Source organism: Balaenoptera borealis (genome assembly GCF_965194805.1).
Source record: "Balaenoptera borealis genome assembly, chromosome: 3".
NCBI lineage: Eukaryota > Metazoa > Chordata > Mammalia > Artiodactyla > Balaenopteridae > Balaenoptera > Balaenoptera borealis.
The window spans coordinates 113,324,323-113,349,227 of NC_138866.1; the positions used below are offsets into that span (position 1 = coordinate 113,324,323).

Below are 24,905 nucleotides of genomic sequence, written 5' to 3' on the forward strand. Positions count from 1 at the left end.
CTCTCATTTTAGAGATAAAGATGAAGCATCTCAGGTCCAGAGAGGAGCAGGTGGTGGTTCGACAGCCACCTTGGGAAGTGACCAAGCTGGACGGCACATAATCCCAGCCAGATCCTGGCACCACCCTGCCTCTCAGCGCAAGCCAATGAGTGGGTTTCAGACTGTGATCAGGAGCCCAAGTGGCGAAGGGGCTTCACAGTTTGGCTTCATTCAGTCCCTCAAGTTATTTATGTTAACGAAGCTCTTCTTCACTAGAATATACAGTCCCTTAGGGCCAGGACCAGATTTTATTCGACCTGTATTCCTCACTTCTTACCCCTTACATAAAGCGGAGTGCTTAATATATTTTATACATAGCTGAGGTCTAAGGCTGGGGGAGAGGAGCTGCTGCTAACTAAGAACCCAATACTATGAATGCAGCCTTTAGTTGTTCTCCTGGACCTCATGCAGGGACCATCCTTCTCACCTCTTGGGCTGCTTCTGTGAGTACACCAGCAGGTACTTCACTCGCAGGAGCTGGTTATTGGTGACCACAAAGTACTTTGGAGGGATGTCTCCCCCTTCACTGTGCTTGATCCTCGCTCTCCTGCGATCTATCTCCTTGGAATCTAAATAAGGAGATAAAGCACAACTTTACAAGGGGAAGATACAATAATAACAGAAGCAAACTATGAATAGAAACGGGTCAAGCACCCTGGTCCTGAGGGTGGAGAAGCCCCGGCAGGCAGAGGAATGGGCTGTGTGTGTATGTGAAGCAGGACTTAAAAACAGGAGAGTCCGACAAGCAGACGGCCGGGAAGAGGAAAAGGAATACGAAACTAAAAGGGATACAAGAGAGAGAAAAAAAAAAAAAAACTGAGTGGGGAAAGCGAAGGGAAGAAGCAGATGGATGGCCGTAACAAAAAAATAATCTGGGACTAGAAATAGGACTTGATCTGAAACAAGCTTTTTAACAGCATTTTAAATTAACCGTTCTGGACTCGAGAGTCTTAGAACACTTATCTTCCACCTTTTGTACCAAGACTTGTTTAAAAAAACAAAACAAAACCTTTCCTTTTAGTAACATGAAAAAGCTTTACCAAAAAGAACCAAAACACAACAAAAAAACCCACAAAAGGCCAAAGCTTCGTCACAGCAGACGTTGCAAGGTTTTGTCCTAATGTTTAATGTCATGGTTTGCAGACTTCCTAAGAATTATAAAAGTGAATATTCATGCTGTCTGGTTTGGGAGAGTGGCATCAGACCTGGGCCCATTCCTCAGGATTCCAACTGCTTTACATTAAAGGCCAGGAACAGTTTTCTCAATTCTCCTTTTCTCAGTGGAACCAACAGGCCAGCTCTGGAGACTAGAATGACAGTTCTATGACTTCTGCCTTTGAGGGCAAAACAGCAGGGGGCACGGGGCAAAGATCTAAGGCACATATCAGGAGAGTGGACTGAGGTGGCCCACCATTCATCTGCTCCCTAGAGAGCCCAGGAGTCACCCCCATGGCCTCAGGTGCCCCTCACATCCTCTGGGGGTTCCAGCATACACCAGAGCAGCCTGGAGGGATAGGGTGTGGACGCAAGTCTTTAGCTTCAGTTTAGCAAATGTTTACTGAATGTCAAGTATGTACCAGACTCCCTGCTGACACCAGGTGCCCGGGAGTGAATCAGATCCAGTTTCTACCTTCAATGAGACTGCGCTCTGGCCTCACATACTCATTTTCATCTTCTCCACCCCAAAGCTTTCCTTGAGCACTTGGACCCACCGTGATTGCCCCTTCCTCTCAGCTGGCACTCCCTACCCACTGCCCTGTAGTCAGTGATATCTTTTCCACTGTGTGTTCAGTCCATAAGGAGACTGCTCACTCCCTGAAGGCAGGCCCTGTCCTACATTGTTAACCCAGCCCATCCCTTGGCATGCAATGGGTGCTCCACCCAACAGCTGGGCCAAAGGCAAAAGCCTGACACCCAGAGGCCTGCAGCCCAGGTCTGGGCCAAGTGCTCACTCACCCTTCTTCTTCGTTTGGCACTTGACGTCTGGATGGTCAATGACCTCGCACACGGCCACACAGCTAAGGATGGGGCCCAGGAGGCTGCGCTGCCACCCATGGCCATGGGGGCTATAAATGAGAGCCAGGCTCAAGTCACTGGTGAGGTAGGTCCCTTCCCCGAACAAGGATGTCTGAAATGGCAGAGATCAACAGAAAAGAAACAGGGCTGGGTGAATGCAGAGTTGGCACAGCAAGATGACACAGGTCTTTCTTCAACAGAGTTGTTAACACACTCTTCAAGCCTCTTTTTTTTCCCAGCAAAAGGCATAAGATCAAATAATCCTATGACATCGTCATAGGGTTATTACAAAACACATTCCTATCTGACAACAGTTTAACTGATTGTGGATGTGGCTAACTAAGCTGGCAAACTAGTAGTTCCAGTGCTTAAGGCTGAGTAAGAAAACCACAGGTATAAGAGTCAGACAGACCCAAGTTTGAATCCTGCCTATCCCTCTAACAAGCTAGCAAGTTATATAAACTCTCTGGGTCTGTTCCTACATCTACAAAGTGGTGATAACAGTGTCTCCTTCATAAGGTCATGGGCAAGGATTCAATGAGATGATGCACATAAAGCACAGCACAGAACACCTGGCACGAGACAGGGGTGGGTATGCCGTCACAGGCTCTTATGTCATAGTATGTCAGTTAATTCCTGCTACATGCATGTGTTAAGCATGGTTACACTGACAGGCTTGCAGAAGCAAAGTCATGTCCTTATGTACAGGGAGGGGGTAACACCTGAGTGACTAAGGGAAGTAATCTGAGTCATTACTTGGAAAAGAAACAAATCTCAGACCAGAAATTGTAACCAAATAAGGCAGGCCTATATGAGGGGCAGGGTAAGTTTTGCTCTTTGTGTTGGTGTTGACCAAGAAAATGTCCAAAACTCTAGGAGGCAGGTCCCTGGTGGTGGTGCTAATTTGGTGTCCTCCACGAGGAAGCATGCCAGGTGAAAGACAAGGATCTCAGGTGAAATACCTACAAGCTGAGGCTACAGCAGGCATAGCAAACACATCCTTTGCCCATGGTAGACATCAATAATCAACCATGATGCTGACATAAAAATATCAATCATGGCACTCATTCATACTGACTCAGAATCCTTCTCAGCACAACATTCTAGGTAACTTCTACCAGTGGATGGAATTTGACATGAGCTGTAATTCAGATGCTATCCTTGGGCCACAGTGTCCGTATCTTAAGATGATGAATGGCCTCAAACAGCTCACTGAAAGTCCTCTACTTGCTAGCTGAGAAACATCCTAGTCAGTGGCACCAGGCTTCCACAACGCTAAGCCAATTAAGTGAAGCTTAGGGGAAATGAAACAAGCCTTTCCTTGGCCTTGTTACAGTATCCCCATGTCTCAAAAGTTAACACAGACCTTCTCCAAGGACATGGATGTCCTCTGATCTGACCCCACATCTATTTCTGCTTATGCCTGCCATGTATACACCATCCCTAGACTCAAGAACCATGAGCAGGAGAGCACAACAGCAGGAAACTTGGGGTATCCCTACGAGAAAAACAATCTCAGAGCTTCAACTGGCAGGTAGGCTCCCTCAAGCAAGCCCCTCACTGAAAACCCAGGCAGAGGAGGCCAGAAGAGCATCCGCTTCACCAAAGGACTATGATGAGATGCTTCTAAGCAGCAAACTCCCTCAGGCACTGAAGTGAAGGTTTGGTTACAAGACTGGAATCTGCAGGCAACTTCTCCAGGTGGGCTCTGGCGTGAAGCAGAGGCCCCCTGGATTCCAGTAGCCTGGCCATAATAATAAGCTGAGAGCCAGTGTAAACAAGCCCATCATCCTCGCAAAAGCCAACTGTGCTAATCAGCTGCAGCAGTGCTGGAAAAGTCTCTCCAGCCTCGGGGCTGCATCAGCCACGACTGAGCCCACAGCTCGTGGAGCCAGCCCCCCAGACAAGGCAGATTCTGGGACGACTGGGGGAAAGGCTGCAGCCCTCCAGCCGCCCCAGAGTCGCTCTCCATCAGCCTCTAAAAGCAGCCACTGCTTCCTTGGTACTTAAGTACAGGAAGAGCCCTTTGCATACATGAACTGTTTCAATCCTATCAGGGCACCAGCACGTGGGTAATGGAATCCTATTTTACAGATGAGGACACCGAGGCTCCGAGAGGTTAAGTAAACTTCCCAGGATGGCAGAGCTGCAAAGGTGGTCTTTTTGGCTCCTGTCTGTATTCTTCCTCCTTCACCTCACTGAGGGACAAAATAAGTGCTGGCAAAGAAGGGGTGGTTGACACTCCTAAAAAAGGAAGGAAAGGTGCTCAAGGAGGGAGCTCCTCTCCTCAGTTTCCCCAAGGGCTGACTCTGTTGGCGGGTCCCCTAGGCAAGTGCTTCTCAAACTTCAACATGCATATGAATCACCTGGGAGTTTGTTAAATTGTGATTTCTGATCAGGTCGTCTGGGGTGGGCCTGAGATTCCACATGTTCAACAAGCTCCCAGGTGATGTGGACGCCACTGGTCCAGGGATCACGCTGAGGAGCGAGGGCTGGCCACCCACTGGGATCACCTGGTGAGCTCTGAAAGCATACTGGTGCCCGGGACCCACACTGGTTGGGGATGCGGCCAGGCACTGGGATTTTTAATAGCTCCCCAAGTGATTCTAAATGTGCAGCCAAGGCTGGGAACCATCTTTAAACCGTTGCTTCTCAAACATTCATCAGTATAGGAATCACCTGGAGATCTTGTTAAAAGGCAGGTTCTGACTCAGAAGGTCAGGTGGGCCCAGGATTCTGCCTTTTCGCAGGCTCCCGAGCAATGCTGCTGCTGCTGGTCTGCAGACCACACTTTGAGTGGCAAGGCCTTAGTGAACCCTCCCACCCTCACCCCTACCAGCCCTGACACACACCCCCCCCCATGTCAGCAGCCTTGGGCCCCACCTTGTTCAGGTGGCAGTGCAGGCCATTGTGGATGATGGAATGGAAGTTTTCTAGGCGGCTCCCATGGAAGGCGTAGATTAGGTCTCGTTCTCCTTTGGTCTCATAAAATTTGGCGTTGGCTGGGTCGGAGTACTCAATTTCAAACAGGAAGTCCGGCACGGGGACAGGCGTGTGAGGGGCACCAGTCAGCTTTTGGATCTTTTCAAACTTGAAAACATGCAAGAAGTTGAAGTTTTATTTGGGAAGTTGGTTAAATGTGCTGCCAAAATGGCCTCCCAAAGCCTCGGCTTTAACGCCTATGGGCTCTGCTCATGAGAAGAACTGGCTTCACAGGAATAAGAACATCAGTTTATAAACAAGCTCAGAGCTTATAGCTCAAGGCTGCTTTCCTCTAACAATATTTTCCCCTACAGTAGGCTAACTGAGAAGCACGAATTGCTCCTTCTAACTAAAGATCACTTCTAATTTTCATTACACTTTCACATCTGTTTCCTGCATTCCATCTTTACAATAATCTTAGGAGGTAGAAAAGTGTGATAAATTACAAAAATGGCCACAAAAATTTTTCCTCCCATCCCTGTCCATTCACCCCTCTGCAATGCGACTTTGCAGGTGGAATTCCACCAAGATTTCATCAGGAGATGGAATCTATTTCTCCACCCCTTAAATCTGGGCTTGGCCATGTGACTTCCCTTGGTAAACATATGGCAAACAGAGACTTGAAAAGAGCTTGCCCTTCCTTGTCTGCTGCTGGGAACCCTTCACAAGCCCTGCTAACCTTCTACAGGATGACAGCCTCGTAGAGGAAGGCCCCAACCACAGCAGCCATCCCAGCTGAAGCCCCACACACATAAGTGAGGCTACCCTAGATCAGCCCCAGGTGAGCTGGCCCCACTAATAAGAACCACCCAGCCAACCCACAGAATCACGAGAAGCAATCAGTGTTGTTTTAAGCCAGTAGATTTGGGGGATGGTTTGTTATGCAACGAAAGTTAACTGATACAGAAGGGTAAGCTCCTTCCTAAAGGGTAATAATCCTCTTCAGGGCAGAGACCACACAATTTCCAAGATTTCCAAACAGTACGTCACAGACCAAAGCCAGTCTGTGTTAAAGTTTTCTCTGGGTTGTGATTAAATGACAAAAATAAGGGCAATTTAACAGATATATTTACATTGATGTAAGGTTGCCATGATCCTTTCTTTGGAAGAACTGTCCTTTATTCTGAGGTCAGGACCATCCTTTTTTTTTGCATTAAAATATCGTTTTATAAAATGATACATGGTAGACAATATCCTTACTTGGGCACAATAAAAAGTTGATAATCCTGGGTCCCAACACTCCATATTTTAATGGAACTTAACAGATGGGAGTGGGATTTGAACCCAGAGCCTGAGGATTTCCACTACTATAATCAAAAATCAAGGAGCAAGTGCCTTATCTACTTTACCAATAGCACCCAACTCCAGTAGGCGCTTGATGCCCTTATGAGGAATGAGTAAATGAATGAATAAATCTAAATTTAACAGATGACAAAAATGAAACGCAGAGATCATCTAGGAGTTAGCAGCCCAGCCCGACCTGAATACAGGTCTCCTGACTCCCACTCCAGGGCTGTTTATGTTATCTTACCATCGAACATGGATGGAGGATGTTCCTAGACACCAGAAACCGAGATGCCAAATTCTATGCCACTTAAGGAGGATTTCTGTCTTTAGCAGGAACTTATAAAATTGAATGCTCTTCAATTAAAACTGATTAAGTGAGGAACAGTACAAACTCCTGCTGCCGCTTACAGGAAAGAACACCTGATCAGGGATGTGCCTGTCCTACACTCTGATCCCTGTCATCCCAGCCCGTCCCTGTGAGATCACAGCCAAGCAAGGGAAGCCAAATTATGGAATATCTGACCTGTGCCAGACACTATACTGAGGGTGAGACACATTCTATTATAGCTCCCTTCTAAGGTAACTATTAATATTCTCAATTTACAAATGGGGAAAAGAAGACTCAATAACAGATAGGAGTGGGATTTGAACCCAGAGCCTGAGGATTTCCACCACTTCGGGTTCTGCCTCTTTGCTTCCTGACAGCTGGAATGTTTGGTCCACCCTTGTCAGAAGTACCTGGGGTGCTTGTGATACCCAACTTTTACTGAGCCCCTAGCATGTGCCCTTAGGCATTGTTCTAAGTGAGAAAATTCATTTAATTCTCACAGCCAGTTCCCTGATGGAAGTATACTATTATTATCCCCGTTTTACAGATGAGGAAACTGAGGTACTGAAATGCACCCAGTAACCTGCTCAAGGTCCCGCTAGTAAGAGGGAGAACACAGCTTCGTACTGCCAGTGTACAAGTTCCTGGGCCCCACTCTAGACACAGAATCAGAATTTCTGGGGACACAAGGTCCAGGAATCTGCATTTTCAATAAGCTTCCCAGGTCATGCTGGTGCACAAAGAGGTCCCAGAGCCCTCCAGGCCCAGGAATCTGTGATCCTATAGACCAAAGTCTCACCTCTGACTTTCCTGCACTGTGGATTGTCAGGACCTTTGAGGATAAAATCCAGTTCACCAGGTCCCAGGCCCATGTGTCTTTGTCTCCTGAGGACTGGAGAAGTTCTTTCAGGTTGGGTAGCTTACTGGCATCTGCAAGCTGAAGTGAGGAAAACCTCCGTTAGCAAAGATCCTGGACAAAATGATAGTAACCCCCGGTGCCCTCTAGTGGTAAGGCAGGCGACCTGCACTTCTTTCATGTTCCGAGGAATTTCTTCAGAGGGAAATGCAACAGGTTTACGTTCCCTTTCCAAATACTGCCCAACTCCAAATGTTCTGAACACTGGAAGGTTTTCTGTAATTCAACTGGTACAAAACCTAACCTGAGGTGATGTGAGTTTCGTTTAATCTTAATTATCCCACTTTGTGTTACTACTGATGAGATGCATTTTGCTGCAGGACTATTAATACCTGATTATGAGATGCACCCCGCTGGAGGTGTTACCAAATACATGGTATATACACATGTGGGTAATGGGTTACAAAGCCTTTTCCCTTCAGCATGAGTTAATTTTCTGTTAACCTGTTCCCCTGTAGACCAGACAAAGGTAATATAGCAACTACATACAGAACCAGGCAACGCTGCTTTTGGTAAAGATGACCCAGAACGGTAACTGCATCTGGACTAGAGGAAAGTGAGTGGGGAATCCATGGTTTTGGGTTTCCCTGAGTGTGGTGACTTTTTGTGAGGACACTGGCAGCTATGTCTATGGTGTTCTTACTAGAGGGACCAGCCTCTATGGAACATGGGGCTTCATTAGACCAGTGCAGTTCCTGCAGCCACCCAACGTGAATCTCATCTCCTTATACCTGAGCTGTCACTCTCGGGGGCAAGACGAGCTCCTGGACCTCTATGTGGACTATAGCAAGGACTTCTGCAGAAATGGAATGCCCTCCTGTGAGCTGTGATCCATCCCAGAGCCTTCTGATTTAGGCTGGTACCCGGTGTGGCCTGTGACAGGTGTCTTGAGGTGGACAATACTGCCTTTGTAAAATCAGGCAGGATCAACTCCGAAACAGATTTGGTGCCAGGATTTCTGATAAGGGACCGTGGACCTGGACTAGCAGAGAGCTACAAGGTATCTGTAGCTTTTGCTCAGAAATTAAAACTGACTAGAAGCCAGATCTCTCCAGCATGGCATTTAAAACATCACTGCAGACTGGTGCCATCTGTGAACATATCTCCTCCAAGCTTTGCTCACTCAGTCCCCTGGAGCGCCCCTTCCCCGCCTCTACCAATACAGGCACCCCCTCTCCTCCAAAACCCTAAAGCACTCAGCCCCAATACTCTCTCCCCAGAATGGCCAGGACTCGCGGAGACCAAGGACTGTCTTGTGTTTTTCTAGTTCTCCTGTTTCCTGGATGTAGAGGAAAGAGCAGACAGATCTCAGATTGAATCCCTGCTCCTTAGGCAAAGCACTAGACCTGGCTGAGCCTCGATCTCCTCTCCAACACAGAAACCCCACTATCTCCATGTGGATTGTCAGGAAGATTAAAGAAGGTAACAGAATCTCAGGGTCTGGTCTATACAGTGTATGTCCATTTCTGTTCTTCTTTGTATTTCTCCCTGGACAACACATACTTTTCCTAGGGATGTAGTTGGTACTTCATGAATACCAGTAGCTTTTTCCCCTCTTTCTAGATAGTTCACTGTTCCCAACCTTGGGGGGTTTATTTCTTAACCCTGTAGTTGAAAATCAGAAACCTTTCAGGGCTGCTTTATTCCTGTCTCTATTTCTAAAGATTCAATCAATAGCCTCAGGCTTCTGAAAAAACTATCTCTACATGCCTTGCAGGCCATCCGTGAGGATCCAATTTAAAAACATGGATGTGAAAAATGGGCAGAAGAACGAAATAGACCTTTCTCCAAAGAAGATATACAGACGGCCAACAAACACATGAAAGAATGCTCAACATCACTAATTATTAGAGAAATGCAAATCAAAACTACAATGAGGTATCACTTCACACCAGTCAGAATGGCCATCATCAAAAAATCTACAAACAATAAATGCTGGAGAGGGTGTGGAGAAAAGGGAACCCTCTTGCACTGTTGGTGGGAATGTAAATTGATACAGCCACTATGGAGAACAGTATGGAGGTGCCTTAAAAAACTAAAAATAGAACTACCATATGACCCAGCAATCCCACTACTGGGCAGATACCCTGAGAAAACCATAATTCAAAAAGAGTCATGTACCACAATGTTCACTGCAGCTCTATTTACAATAGCCAGGACATGGAAGCAACCTAAGTGTCCACTGACAGATGAATGGATAAAGAAGATGTGGCACATATATACAATGGAATATTACTCAGCCATAAAAAGAAACAAAATTGAGTTATTTGTAGTGAGGTGGGTGGATCTAGAGTCTGTCATACAGAGTGAAGTAAGTCAGAAAGAGAAGAACAAATACCGTATGCTAACACATATATATGGAATCTAAAAAAAAAAAATGGTTGTGAAGAACCTAGGGATAGGACACGAATAAAGATGCGGACATAGAGAATGGACTTGAGGACAAGGGAAGGGGGAAGGGTAAGCTGGGACTAAGTGAGAGAGTGGCATGGACATACACACACTACCAAATGTAAAATAGCTAGCTAGCGGGAAGAAGCTGCATGTCACAGGGAGATCAGCTCCGTGCTTTGTGACCACCTAGAGGGGTGGGATAAGGAGGGTGGGAGGGAGATGCAGAGGGAGGGGATATGGGGATATATGTATATGTATACCTGATTCACTTTGTTATAAAACATAAACTAACACACCACTGTAAAGCAATTATACTCCAATAAAGATGTTATAAATAAATAAATAAATAAATAAATAAATAAAAACATGGATGTGTAGATGCTCCACAAGTGTTGATGCTACACAGCAGGGAGGCAGAAAGGTAAATAATTATGACTTAAAACTATTCACGGGCTTCCCTGGTGGCGCAGTGGTTGAGAATCTGCCTGCTAATGCAGGGGACACGGGTTCGAGCCCTGGTCTGGGAAGATCCCACATGCCGCGGAGCAACTAGGCCCGTGAGCCACAACTACTGAGCCTGCACGTCTGGAGCCTGTGCTCCGCAACAAGAGAGGCCGCGATAGTGAAGAGGCCCGCGCACTGCAATGAAGAGTGGCCCCCGCTTGCCGCAACTAGAGAAAGCCCTCGCACAGAAACGAAGACCCAACACAGCCAAAAATAAATATAAAAATAAATAAATAAATAGAATTTATAAAAAAAAAAAATTCACTGTGATAACAAAGACGGATACAAACTACAAAAGGGACCAGGCAGGACTCCTGTTGGGTAGGCGCTCTGAGAAAAGGGAGTGGTCAGGAAAGTCTTCAAAGGGGAGGTGTCGTGTGATCGGGTTGGACAGGCAAAGGCACAGAAGCACGGAAGTGCAGCATGTAGTCAGGGATGTGGATGGCAACGAGGGAGGTTAACTGTGCGAGCCCTCCTCCTGGGCGGCCCAGGTCCAAACCTGGGCTCTTACACCCCTTACTAGCTGTGTGACCTGGGTGAGTTAACCTCCTGTGTCTCAGTTTCCTCAAACATATAATTGGGACAATGTGAGCCACTTCACAGGATGCCAGTGAAGGTTAACCAAGTTAAACTAGTGCAGTGCTTAGAGCAACAGGAAGGTATTAAGTTAGTGGGACTGCCACGATTGTTGTCATCATTAACTGCAAACAGTTTGGTATGCCTGGAGCCTAGAGTATGGGGGAGGGGTCGCCAGGAGGAACAGGAGTGAGGTGACTTGAGATCAGCCAGTGAAGGGCCTTGTATCCCCCTTGGGGACTCTGGCCTTTGTTCTGTAGGCAACATGGAGCCACTGAGGGTACCTGAAGATGCATTCCGAATGACATACCCTCAGGTACACCTCGGCCTCCCCTGTCCCTCTTTTCTACTGCTGGTCCACACCTGTTATGCCAGAGCCAGAGCAGTCTTCTCTCCCATTGGGATTACCACTGGGATTACCATTCCCATCACTGCTCTCAAATCCCACCTGTGAGCTGCAGCCTTTGCCAACAGTCCAGATCAAGGCACAGGGGGCCTCACAAAAGGACCGTCAGTTAACCCAGGCCCCTTTCAGGGGTTCAGTCTGTGGAAGTGGGAGAGAACTCTCCCAACTCTGAGCTGGGCCCAGGCCTCTTCCAGGGCTCAGGCCGTCAGACACACTGCTGCCTGCCCACTGCTGCCTGTGTGTCCTGCAGGGCTGCCCTCGTTGTCCCCGCTCTTAACCCCTCAGCTGACCTCCCTAATGTCCTGTTTCACTTTTCAAGCTACTCTGAAAAATCGATCTGCTACAAAAAGTTAACAGGATTCTTCCTCTTGTGACCAAACCTGTCTGTATTTGAGCAGGGCTTTCTGAGGACCAGGTAGAGACTGTATTTTATCTGGCAACCAGCGTGTAGTCAGGGGAGTGGATGGCAACGAGGGAGGTTAACTGTGCGAGCTCTCCTCCCGGGCAGCCAGATAACATACAGTCTGCTCAGTTACATTTGAATTTCAGATAGACAACAATTTTTTTTTAAATATAATATAACCCATGCAACATTTGGGGCATACCTGTGCTAAAAAAATTATTTGTTGCTTCTCTGAAGTTCAAATTTGTATTTCGGTCTATATTTTTTAATCTGCTAAATCTAGCAACCCTCCCCTTAACAAGGCCCTTCAGAATCTGGGCTGGCCTCTGCCTAAGAGCACCTCCTGCCACAGACTTCCCACCTGCTCCCCCCATGTTGTTCCTCAGCTGCCCTATGTCTCTCCTCCCCTGTGCTTCTGCAGCTGCCCAGCATGACATTCAGTCTTCAAAGCCAGCCTAAAGTCACCTGCCCTGTCCCGGAGCCCCCATGACCTCTGTGCTCCCCTTGTGCTCAGTGCAGAATCCCAGGTTGGTCCTTGACTCTCTGGGACCATCTCAAATCTGCTTAAGACAAACGCTTCCTGAGGGCCAACCACATCTTACATATCCTGGAGTCCCAGAGGCCAGCCTGCAACCTGACATGAAGTTCAGAATGAGATAGTAATAGCTACGATTTGTTGAGGCCTTACCATGTGCCAGGCACTGGGCTAAATGCTGTGCATGTCTCGTCTCATTTTATCCTCACGACAGCCTAGCTTAAAGATGATCACCAGAGACATGCAAATCAAAATCACAATGAGGTATCACCTCACACGGGTCAGAATGGCTATCTACCTACCTACCCACCTACCACTCCTAGGTATATATCTGAAGAAAAGGAAAACACTAATTTGAGAAGACACATGCGTCCCAACGTTCATAGCAGCATTATTTACAATAGCCAAGATATGGAAGCAACCTAAGTGTCCATCAGCAGATGAATGGATAAAGAAGATAGGTGTTTGTGTGTGTGTGTATACACACACACACACACACACTATGGAATACTACTCAGCCATAAAAAAGAATGAAAATTTGCCATTTGCAACAACATGGATGGACTTGGAGGGTATTATGTTAAGTGAAATAAGTCCAACAGAGAAAGACAAATGATATCACTTATATGTGGAATCTAAAAAATAAAACTAGTGAATATAACAAAATAGCAACAGACTCACAGATATAAAGAACTAGTGGTTATCAGTGGGAAGAAGGAAGGGGGGAGGGGCAGGAGAGCGGTATGGGATTAGGAGGTACAAACTACTATATACAAACTAGACAAGCTACAAGGATATGTTGTACAGTGCAGGGAATAAACCAATATTTTATAATAATTATAAATGGAGTATAACCTTTAAAAATTGTGAATCACTGTTATACACCTGAAACTTATATAATACTGTAAATCAACTAAACCTCAATAAAAGAATTTTTTTTAATTTTAAAACATAAATAAATACATACATACATACATACAAGTGAGGAAACTGAGGCTTAGAAAGGTTAAGTACCTTGCCTAGGGTCACACTTTATTCCTTGGCAAGTCAGAGACGTGAAGCCAGGTGGCCTGACTCCAGAGTCCATTCTCTGTGATGCTCTCTTACCAAATCAATGGAGAAATTTAGTAATGGACTGAATATTTTAGCCCAAAGAGTCAATCCAAGTAGGACTTTAAGAGGCTGCTTGGGAAGCTTTAGGTATGTTTCTTGAATAACACAACCAAGACTGCCACTGGGTATACTTAAGCCCTGTCAAAGGTAGGGAGAAAGATGTATGTCATGTGTAGTATGGGGCAGGGTCAGGAGACAGAAAACCCTCCATCTAGACAAGAGTTATGAACCACAGTTGGTGACAGTGGAAGGCATTTATCAACAACTGGCTTGAGGAGAAAGTGGCAGGAGGAAGGCAGGCGTTTCTGGGGGCTGGGGGGAAGGCAAAGGGAAAGGTTTTCAAAGCAAGTAGGATGAGAGTGGGACCTGGAGTGAGGGGGAGGAATTTGAGAAAGAGCATTCCCAGTGGGAAAGAACATGGTGAGGAGGCAGAGAAGGAAACAGTGCATGTCCCAAAAGGTGGTCCAGGGCTCAAATGTCCCCAGGGCCAGAGAGGTGATGAAAATGAGTAAGGGGTTATCTAGGAAAGAACAGTAAGGACTGTGTCGAACTTGAGACCCCTGGCCTAGCAAAGGGTCCAGCCACCAACCCCCCAGCTCCAGCTGCTTTCTGCCCAAGGGCAACCTCTACCCAAACTATGGAGCCTCAGATTTTTTTTCTTTTTAAAAGAAATCAGTAAGCTGCATTTTTTTTTTTTTTTTTTTTGGCCACACCTGAAAGCTTGCAGGATCTTAGTTCCCTGATGGACCAGGGATGGAACCCATGCCCCCTGCAGAGGAAGGGTACAGTCCTAACCACTGGACCACCAGGGAATCCCCCCCCCACTTTTTAATTTCTGAATTTCTAAAAGACCAGAGGACAAACAAAACCTGTCATCCCACAGGCCACATTTTCGCAGCCTCTGCTCTGAGGAATAAGGAAGGATTCAGTTGGAGAAGTGGCTGAGGGAGCCTGGGCAAGTCCTGAATGTTGGGCGGTGCGGGGCGGTCACAGGGGTTTGAGAAAGGAAGTTTCAGGAAAGAGGTGGTCTGGGTGACTGAGAAGCCAAGGACAGGGAACCAGCAGGGGATGAGCAGAGGAGAGAGAGGACCAGTGACCTTAGAAGGAGACAATTCAATCTCCTTGCTTTGAGTCAGGAGGCGGCAGGACAGCCCAGTGGACACTTTGCAACAATCCAGATCATAATCTCCTGGGGAGGCAGCCCAAGAATCTGTGTTTACAGAAGTTGCCACAAGTGATTCTTACCACCAGGAAAAGGTGGGGATACTCAGGTTTAGGTGTTAAGCAATGTTGTCCTAGAAGGGCTGGCAGCAGGAAAGAACATCTGAAAAACTCCTTGTCTAGGAAGATGCCAAAGGCCATAGTTACTAGTTGTGGGTGGAGGTGCTGTAAGGAAATGAACCAAAGGTATAGCCAAGGTCACCAGCCTTGGGGACCTGACAAACAGAGTGACACCTGGAAGTGGGGTGGGCAGGATGGGTGGAGGTGGTGGGCCGCTGAGATGAAGGTGGGAAAGATGGACTGCACAGTTACATACAGGTACACCTTGCTTTGCATAAACCTAAGGTATGAAAATCCAGATTTACTAAAACAGATTAGGGGTGAAAGTCTACAAGAGTCCGCTTCATAAAAAGAGTCATCACGGGAACCCTTTAAAGGGGTGGTTCTCTACCCTGACTACACACCGGCATCACCTGGAGCTGGAGGATGTCTGCCACCAGCACATATACTGATTAGCTGATGGTGACAGAGATGATAATAGAACCTACATCGCTGAGTTGTTAGGAAGGTTAAACAAGTTACACGTAGTCCTCCTGAGAACAGAAATAAAAAGGTAATCTGAGAGGGACTTCGCTGGTGGCACAGTGGTTAAGAATACTGCCAATGCAGGGGACACAGGTTCCAGCCCTGGTCCAGGAAGATCCCACATGCCACGGAGCAACTAAGCCCGTGCACCACAACTACTGAGACTGCGCTCTAGAGCCCGCGAGCCACAACTATTGAGCCCATGTGCCACAACTACTGAAGCCCGCACACTTAGAGCCCGTGCTCCGCAACAAAAGAAGCCACCGCAATGAGAAGCCCGCCCACAGCAATGAAGAGTAGCCACCGCTCACCGCAACTAAAAATAAAGCCCACGCGCAGCAATGAAGACCCAACACAGCCATAAATAAATAAATAAATAAATAAATAAATAATTTATTTTTTAAAAAAGTTAACCTTTGAGTCAGAGAGACACAGGTTAGATGCTAAGTTCTGGACAGCTTTTCTTTAACTCATGTTAACATGTGGCAAAACGAAACCTAAAGCGTGTTTATCTAAGAATGTTCCTGCCCCCAGAGGTCGTGCCAGGTCCTGCCTGGTGGGGGGGGCCTCTCCTCAGAAAGAGCTCCTGAAAGCCATGCCTAACAGAAAGCCAAGAATCTGCATGGCCTGGGCTAATTTCCCTAACACCGGTGCCCAATAAGGAATACAGCAACAGGGTGGGATGGTAAGAACCTGTCTGTGTTTCTCCAGTGGCCCCCAAGAGAAAGAGTGCATTGTCTAAAACTGTCCCCAAAGGGAGCCCCATGTGCAGGACAGTCTGTCTCTACCGAGGAGGTGGCTATTTGGGGCTACCCATATTGCCAATGCTCTTCTAAGGGATTACAGGTATGGGAGGAAGGGTATGCCTCAAACTGAGAGCACTGATACCTATGGGGAAGGATATGGGACAGGGTGAGCTCTATCAGAGGAGCTTATACTTTATCACTTGAGTTTTTTATAACAAGAATATAATCAAACATTACTTGTGTAATTAAAACGAAATTTTTAAAAGGCATGAATAAATCAAAGCAATTCCAAAGATCCCTTTGTATTTATCCCATATTCATCAAAGTAACCCGATTCTGTTCCAGCAGAAAGAGAACACACTGAGCATTCTAATCCATTGGGATGTTTCTTGGCAAAAATTAATAAAGCGCATTGTGAGGCATCATCTCTGGTGAGTTTGGTCCCTCTGACCCCCCAATCTCTCCTCCTCTCTCTACTCCTCCTGAACAGATCCCTCTGTCACCCTGCCACCAGAAGGGTCTTTCAGAAATGCATCCTGGATGTCACCAATGACCTCACAGCCGAAGGATAAAGTCTACACATCTGGGCAGGACATGCCCAGTCCTGCTTGCTCCGGTTGGCCTCATCTCTTTCTGTTCCCCATGAAAGCCACACTAAAGTACAGACTTATCCTTCCTGGTGAGGTCCTGGCTTTCTGCCCATCCTGCTACTCCTCCTGGAATACCCCTTTCCTCCTCTCTGCTCCTCGAAATCCTCCATGTCCCTGGGGACTCAGCAGGGCATCATAACCGCCCCTGGTTAGTGCTCCCTGATTCCAGCCTACTGCCAAGGCCTGGAGTCCTGCTCTGGGCTTCCATGTTGTATATATAGGGCTTAACCCATAGTATAGCTGATCAGACTGTTAACCTCTCCTTGAGTCTTTAATTCTGTATTCTCAGCACCTGGCCCACAACAGGAGCTCCATAAATATCCACTGACAAAACTGAAGAAAGTTTCATCCCCAACACTCTGATATCACAAACTCACAAAATTAAATATCTGAATTTGCAGAACAAACCATGGGGGAAGTCAATCTGCTTGCCTCTTTCTCCAACCTCCCACTCTCTGTACCCGAAACCCCTGTGCACTGTGGTCAAGACCTGAGGTGCCCTCAACACATCCCCAGTCTAAGCTGCAATGGACCAGGTAGGGGACAGGAGGCTGGGCCTTTGTCCCTTGACCACCTGGGAGCGATAGCAAAGAGGGTCACCCAATACTGACCACCTCATCGGAGATAATTTTAAACATGTTGATTCTAAACACGATCAACATTCTGTTAATGTGGTTCATAATATTAAGAGATTTTCTAATGTTGAACTAATTTTGTATTCCTGGGATAAACCCAACCTATTAATAAGAAATTGTTCTTATATATTGCTAGTTTCAGGATCCTAATATTTTATAGAGGATTTCTAAATTTGTACTCTTGAGTGACATTGGCCTTTAATTTTCTTTTCTTGTATCATTCTTATTAGATTTAGTATCAAGATTACACTACCCTATTTTTCAATACACTGGAAGAATTGTGTAAAGCTGGAATTACTTATTCCCTCAGTGATTGGTAGAACTCACCAATGAAACTGGGTAGGCCTGGAGTTTTCTCTGAGGGAAAATCTTTGACTACTAATTCAATGTCTTTAATGATTATAGGCTTTTGACTTTGTATTTCTTACAGAATCAATTTTGGCAAGTTATATTTTTCTAGGTAATTCCAAACATTTGGATTACAAAGATAACTAATATCTGGAATGCTGACCCTGAGGTGAACTCTGCAAGAAATTAAGGGCCTCCTGAATCATCAGAGAAATAACAGCTCACATGTGTACTGTACATATGTTATAATTTATAAAAGTACTGGCCACATATTACCTCATCTGAAAATGAGGTCCGGGTGGCTTTGGTGACTTATGGTGTCTCATTATTTGCAAAGGGATAGATAACTTCCTATTTAGCAGAACCGGCTGATTCAGATCAACACCCTAAGCCACACTAGGAAATGTTGTGGAGGCCTATGCAACTGTTGAATTCCTCACTTCACCCCTGGGAGTCACCTGGGAGTGTGAAGGTTGTCGGCAGCGTTCTTAGCTCCTGGAAACAAACCTTCCCCAAGGCCAGGCTAGGAATGTTAAGTCCGGGGGCTGGCACCATCACTAACAGGAGTTCCACAGACAACGTGCCCTGAGAAGCAGTGGACAGCACAGGGGAAAAGTACACTCACCAGGGCCTCAAAGTCCTTGCAGTCGTGGCGGGCATAGGATGCGGGGAAGGGCCGCAGTACCGAGTCGCGCTTGTAGCTCTGCAGGGCCGAGGCGAAGAAGCTGCAGCGGAGGTCGGCGGCCAGCACGTCACGGCCCGCCGCCTCCCTGACGGTCGCCCAGCTTGCGGGCTGCATCCCGGGTCGCGGCGCGTTGCCGGGGGGGACGCGCCGGGCGGGGGCTAGGGCCGAGCCTGCGGTCAGCGAGGGGCTGGGTCCGGGGACAATGGGCCGGAGTCCCTAGGCCTGGGGTGAGTTAGGCAGAGGGATGAGATGACAGGGGTAAGAACGTGCTGACGAGTGTCTTCTGCGGGCGCCGGGCCGCTCGCCGCCCAGGGAGACGGGCCAGGGAGGAGAGGGATCCGGCTGGGACCGCGCGCGGGTCAGCGGGGGGTTGGGCCTGGGGATAATGGAGCCTGACGGACGGGGGATTCCAGGCCTGGGGGAGGGGCTATGACATGGGGTGAGACGACAACGTACTGACACGTGTCTTCTGAAGAGGCCTGGGGTGGGGGGGCACCCCCAGCGGGGACCGCGGGCCGAGCCCCCTCCCCACGCCCGGCGAGGCTAAGGCGCTGCACGGGCCTTCCTGCCCCGCCTCCGACAGGCCCCGCCGAAGCCCCAGCGTTCGCCTGGCTGCCCTCGGCGCTGCCTGCGTTCCGCCAGCCGTGCGCGTCCACTCGCCGCGCGCTGCCCGCCGGATGGACTCCCGCGCCCCATCGCGCGCCCAGGCCTACCTGCCCTCCCGACCGCGGCTGCCGCTCCGCCCAGCCCAGCGAGGGTCCGCCCCTTCCCGCGCCCGCCTCCACCCCGTCCCCGGTGCAGGGTGTGTACGCCCGACCCGAGTGAGTGTCCCACAGCTGCCAGGTGTGCGGCCCCGGCTGAGTCGCCCACGCTGCTGCGGGCCATCCTCACTGAAGCCCCGAGTAGAAAATGACCCAGGCCCCCTTTTGACCCACCCTTGGACTTGGCTTTGCCCCAGCTCCGCGGGCTGAGCCTCCTGGTCTCGCCTGGGGAATTGCTACTACTTATTGCCTCCCTCTTGAATTATTTCCCTCCAAGACGGGCCGTGCAGAAGGAGCCATTTAACACCCAGGGCAACTTAGTCTCAGAGTGTTGCCATGATTGCCCAAGGTTGCACAGCCAGACGGGGTAAATCTGGGATTCTGAAAACTAAAAGACCTTTCCTCTGCCTTTCAGCCTCCAGAATTCTCTGCATTGCTAAAGTCTCTCGCCTCTCACAAGACATGCCAAGATCCTCCTTTGGGGCCCTGCATGAAAGGGAGCCTGAGGAGACAAGTAATGGGGGAGGGCAGAGGGGAGATTGACCCAACTCTGCAGGAGGGAAGGGACAAGACTCCCATGCCCTCTGCCCATTAGAGAAAACCCCACATTTTGGCCTCATGGTCACATGGAAATCTAAGCACAGGTCATCACTAATTCCTACACCAAGAAGCCCCTCAACACCCTACCCACACCTCCACACTCCAGCATCCTCTGAGGGAGGAACTTCTCCACCTTCTGCATCCAGGCTGAGCAGGACCCTGAGCTCAGAGCAGAGGTCCTTGCTGTCGGATTGTATGTATGGTATGACTTTGGGAGCAAGAGCGAGACCAGACCCCAGCCACCACAGGGCTTCCCAGGCTGGGGAATGAGTGCTGGCTGCTCCCAGGAGTCTGCATCAAACCTCCGGTTGCTGTGGGGCCTGTACTGCTCCAGAAGCACCAAAAACTGTCTGAGAGCCTTATGGCCTCAGAAAAGGCCCTTAGTGCCCCCAAAGTCCTGGGAGCCTCATGGGACTCAGGAGTTCTAACACGGCTGCTGAAGCTCAGGCCCAGAAAGGCAGAGCCTGCAGCAGGGGGGCAGGTGACCTGGGAACCATCCCTCCTTCCACCTCTTCTTCACTGTGGGCCCTTAGGCAGGGCTGATGCCAAAAGCTCAGCTTCTCTGTACACAAGGGCTGAATTGAATCTCGGAGACGGAGTTTTGGGTGAAGTAGAAAAGAATAGCTTTATTGGTTTCCCAGGCAAAGGGGGCCACAACGGGCTAATGCCTTCAAAACCGTGCATCCCCCCACTTGGAGAAGATAGTGAGAAGTTTTATAGTAATTGTTCAAAGAGGGCGTGATCAGCTTGTGGACATTCTTCTGATGGGTTGGTGGTGAGGTAAGTAGGAGTGATCTCGGAGAGGCAGCAGTGAGTGGTGGCGTGAAGCAAGATGTTAATTCCCTGCCCAGGAATTGAACCTGGGTAGCCTGGATAAAAACCAGGAATCCTAGCCACCACACCCCCTGGCTTTTGCCCCCAGTGAAAAATGCATTTCTCACGGAGGCAAAAACTGTAAAAACAGGTACAATGTTTATTATTAGAGACATAGCACAATAACAAGTGGGAGAGCACACAGAGAAACAGTTTGTTTAGTTAAGATAGAAGCAAGGCAGAAGGGGGGAAAGTGGCAGGGGTGGTGGGATGAATTGGGAGATTGGGACTGACATATGTACACTAATATGTATAAAATAGATAACTAATAAGAACCTGCTGTATAAAAATAAATAAAATAAAATTCAAAAAAAAAAAAAGAAGCAAGGCAGAGATGCACACCCAGAGAGTAAGGGTGTGGGCATCCTCCCTAATGAGGAGGAGTGCAGTAAAGAGGCGGTTAAGTCATTTATATAGGGCAGTTCTTCCAGGTCTTTGATTACCTTTGGCCAATTATCTGGTTTCTGTTTCCACACCTGACCTGCCCTAGGACCCTCCCCAACATGCGTGTGCAACTTTCTTCCAATATGGATTACAGCCCAGAGGCCTATGGGATGGCCTTAGTATCACATATTATGGGGTGGTGCCCCCTCCTTTTTGACCCCAAGGAGCCTTTCTGCGCATGTGCAATGTCTCCCTGGCCCCAAGGATGGGAAATGTATGACCTCTTGATCTTTTAACAGGGTTTAGCCCCTCTCTGTCCCTGCCATAAAAGTGTCCAATGTCTGGTTATTTACCCTATTCCTGTTGCTGGTTTTTATATTGAGGTGCAGATCTCAAAATATAGACAGGAGTCCGGTCATAAATATGTAGTCCTGGAGCCTGTTTGTCTCTTGCTTCAGGAAATGTAAACGGGGCCGGTAATGAATGTCCGGCTTGCAGCTCATCTTCTCACCGCAGGAGGTGTGAATAGGAGGCCAGTTATAAATGCCTAGCCTGGAGCCCATCTATCTCCTGCCTCAGAAGTCAGCATCATCAACCCTCAGGTCCAACTGGTCTGGGGTCTGCATGCTTGTGGGCAGCATACCATCTTTAATCGTTAACTTTTCCCACCTGGAGGGGTTTCAGTATCTGCAAAATAGCTCAAAGATATTGTTTTGTGTATCCGTTGATGGGGAAACAGGACCTTGCCCCAAGGCTGCTCTTGAATGTTTGTTTCTCCCTGGTCTTGCATCCCCTCCCTTCCCTAATTAACAACTGCTTGAATCTGCCCATTGGAACTCAAGGAAGGTCATGGAGGCTGAATGAAGGCTGTTTCCTGTAATCAAAGAAATGGGGACACAGAAAGGCTTTGTGCCCAGGAGCCCCACAAGGCCCTGCTCAGTATCAGGGCCACCTCATTGGCCTCAAGGATTGTTTGTTGGATGAATACATGAAATTTGTTTTCACTGAGTATGTTTTCTCATACATGAAATGAGAATCGTGGTGATAATACCCATGTTCTAGGGGGTGTGGAAAGGTCTCTGAGGATACCACTCTCAGGGTCTGGGAGCTCTTGAGAGCAAGCTGGGTTATCTAGTTCCATGTCACTGTGGTTCTTTTTTTTTATTTTTTAAAAGCAACTTTATTGAGATATAATCCACAGCCCAAACAATTTAAAGTGTAAAACTTAATAGTTTTTAGTATATTCACAGATATGTGCAACCATCACTGCAGTGAATTTAAAAACACTTTCATCACATCAAAAAGAAACCCTATATACTTAGGCTATCACCACCCTATACTCCTATCTACCCCAGCCCTAAGCAACCATTAATCTGGTTTCTGTCTCTTTAGATTTGCCTATTCTGGACACTTCATATAAATGGAATCATATAACATGTGGTGTTTTGTGACTTGTTCTTTCACTTAGTATAATGTTTTTGTTTTCAAGGTGCATCCATGTTTTAGCATGTATCAGTACTTCATTCCTTTTTAGGGCTGAATAGTATTCCATTATGTAGCTATACCACCTTTTGTTTATCCATTCATAAGTGAATGGTCATTTTGATTGCTTCTACCTTTTGGCTCTTATGAATAAGAAATGAGGTATTATTCTCCTGCTGCTTTCAAGATTCACTCCTTGTCTTTGGCTTTAGGCATTTTTACTATGCTGTGTCTGTTTGTGGAACTTGGTGAATGTATTTTATTTGGAGTTCATTGGATTCCTGGATGTGAAAGTGATTGTTTTGCTATAATCTGGGACGTTTTCAGCTATTATTTCTTCAAATATTTTTTCTGTTCCTTTCTCTCTTCTCTCCTTCTGGTACTACCATTTCACATATGTTGATGTGTTTAATGGTGTCCGACATTTCTCTGAGGCTCTGTTAATTTTTCTTCATTGTTTTCCTCTCTGTTCTTTGGATTACATAATCTCTATCAATCTATCTTCAAATTTGCTGGTTCTGGGACTTCCCTGGTGGCACAGTGGTTAAGAATCCACCTACCAATGCAGGGGAGACGGGTTCAAGCCCTGGTCCAGGAAGATCTCACATGCCATGGAGCAACTAAGCCCGTGTGCCACAACTACTGAGCCTGCGCTCTAGAGCCTGTGAGCCACAACTACTGAGCCCGCGTGCCACAGCTACTGAAGCCCGCGTGCCTAGAGCCCGTGCTCCTCAACAAGAGAAGCCACTGCAATGAGAAGCCCACACAACCACAATGAAGAGTAGCCCCCGCTCGCCACAAGTAGAGAAAGCCCACATGCAGCAATAAAGACCCAACACAGCCAAACATAAATAAATAAAATAAATTTATTTTTTAAAAAGATTCGCTGGTTCTTTCTTCTGTCAATTTACATCTACTGCTGAGCACTCTAGTGAATTTATTTATTTATTTATTTATTATTTTTGGCTGTGTTAGGTCTTTGTTGCTGCGTGCGGGCTTTCTCTGGCTACGGCGAGCAGGGGCTACTCTTCGTTGCAGTCCACAGGCTTCTCACTATGGTGGCTTCTCTTGTTGCAGAGCATGGGCTCTAGGCACGTGGACTTCAATAGTTGCAGTACACAGGCTCAGTAGTTGTGGTGTGTGGGCTCAGTAGTTGTGTACAGGAGTTGTGGCTCGTAGGCTCTAGAGTGCACGCTCAGTAGTCGTGGCACACGGGCTTAGTTGCTCCACGGCATGTGGGATCTTCCTGGACCAGGGCTCGAACCCGTGTCCCCTGCATTGGCAGGCAGATTCTTAACCACTGCGCCACCAGGGAAGTCCCCTCTAGTGAATTTTTCATTTCAATTATTGTACTTTTTAACTCCAGCATTTCCATTTGTTTCTTTTTAAATAATTTGTATCTTATTTCTATCAATAAGATATTCTCTACTTGATATAACATTGCCCTGATTCCTTCCTTTACTTCTTTAATCACTTCCTTTAATTCCTTGAACATATTTATAACGGCTACTTTGAAGGCTTTGCCTGTTAAACCAACATCTGGTTGCTTTCACAGGCAGTTTTTGTTGACTTTTTTTTTTCCCAGTGTATGGGTCACATTTTCCTCTATCTTTGCACGTCTCACAATTTTTTGCTGCAATCTCAAGTCCAGGTTGTCACCTGTGCTTCTGACCAACTGGCTATAAATAAGAGGTTCCCATGTCCCCCTCCTTGGATTTGATTAATTTTCTGCAGTGGCTCACAGAATTCAGAATAAAAGTTAACTTACTATCTAAAAAGATAGAACGCAGGAATAGCCAGATGAAAGAGATGACAGGGCAAGTATGTGGGAAGGGGCACAGAACTTCCATGCTCTTTCTGGGCACACCATTCTCCCTGCATCACCACATATTCACCAACCCCAAAGCTCTCTCAACCCCACCCTTTTTGGATTTTTATGGAGGCCTTATTACTTAGGCATGGTTGATTAAATCATTGGCCACTGGTGATTTATTCAACCTCCATCCCCTCTCCCCTCTCTGGAGGTGATTAATGTCATCATATCAACAGTGATAAGTCATGTTGATGTATGTACCTTTGAAATGAAATGATGAAAATGGCAATATACCTATGTGGTCTTCCTCTCAAAAACACATTACCCCAGTCTAATCATGAGAAAAACATCAGACAAATCCCAACAGAGAAGGATTCTGTAAAATATCAGTATGCCTCAAAACTGTCAAAGTCATCAAAACAAGGAGAGTCTAAGAAACTCACAGCCCAGAGGAACCTAAGGAGACAACTAAACACAGTGTAGTATCCTGGGTAGGATCCTTCAACAGAAAAAGGACACTAGATAAAAACCAAGGAAATCTGAATAAACTACGGACTATTGATTCATTAACTATAACAAATGTACCATATTAACAATAACATGTTAATGATTGGGGTAACTGG

At 47.2% G+C, this 24,905-nt stretch overlaps 1 protein-coding gene across 14 annotated transcripts in view; it reads right to left on the reverse strand.

Moving 5' to 3' along the window:
* The window catches only part of PARP16 (poly(ADP-ribose) polymerase family member 16), a 37,199-nt gene extending 18,057 nt beyond the window's left edge, over positions 1–19,142 (reverse strand). For 11 of the 14 annotated variants that reach the window (XR_014242135.1, XM_082383464.1, XM_082383467.1 and 8 more), the window contains exons 1-5: positions 18,310–19,076; positions 7,452–7,589; positions 4,939–5,145; positions 1,996–2,167; positions 467–608 (exon numbers count right to left, since the gene is read on the reverse strand). Coding sequence is in view for 13 of the 14 variants with exons in the window: in XM_082383464.1 (XP_082239590.1) it covers positions 467–608; positions 1,996–2,167; positions 4,939–5,145; positions 7,452–7,589; positions 18,310–18,483 (833 nt within the window). In the remaining variant the exon portion in view is untranslated. The other 3 variants (XM_082383456.1, XM_082383461.1, XM_082383460.1) reach the window with 3 other exon arrangements.
* Between the last annotated feature and the right edge of the window lie 5,763 nt (positions 19,143–24,905).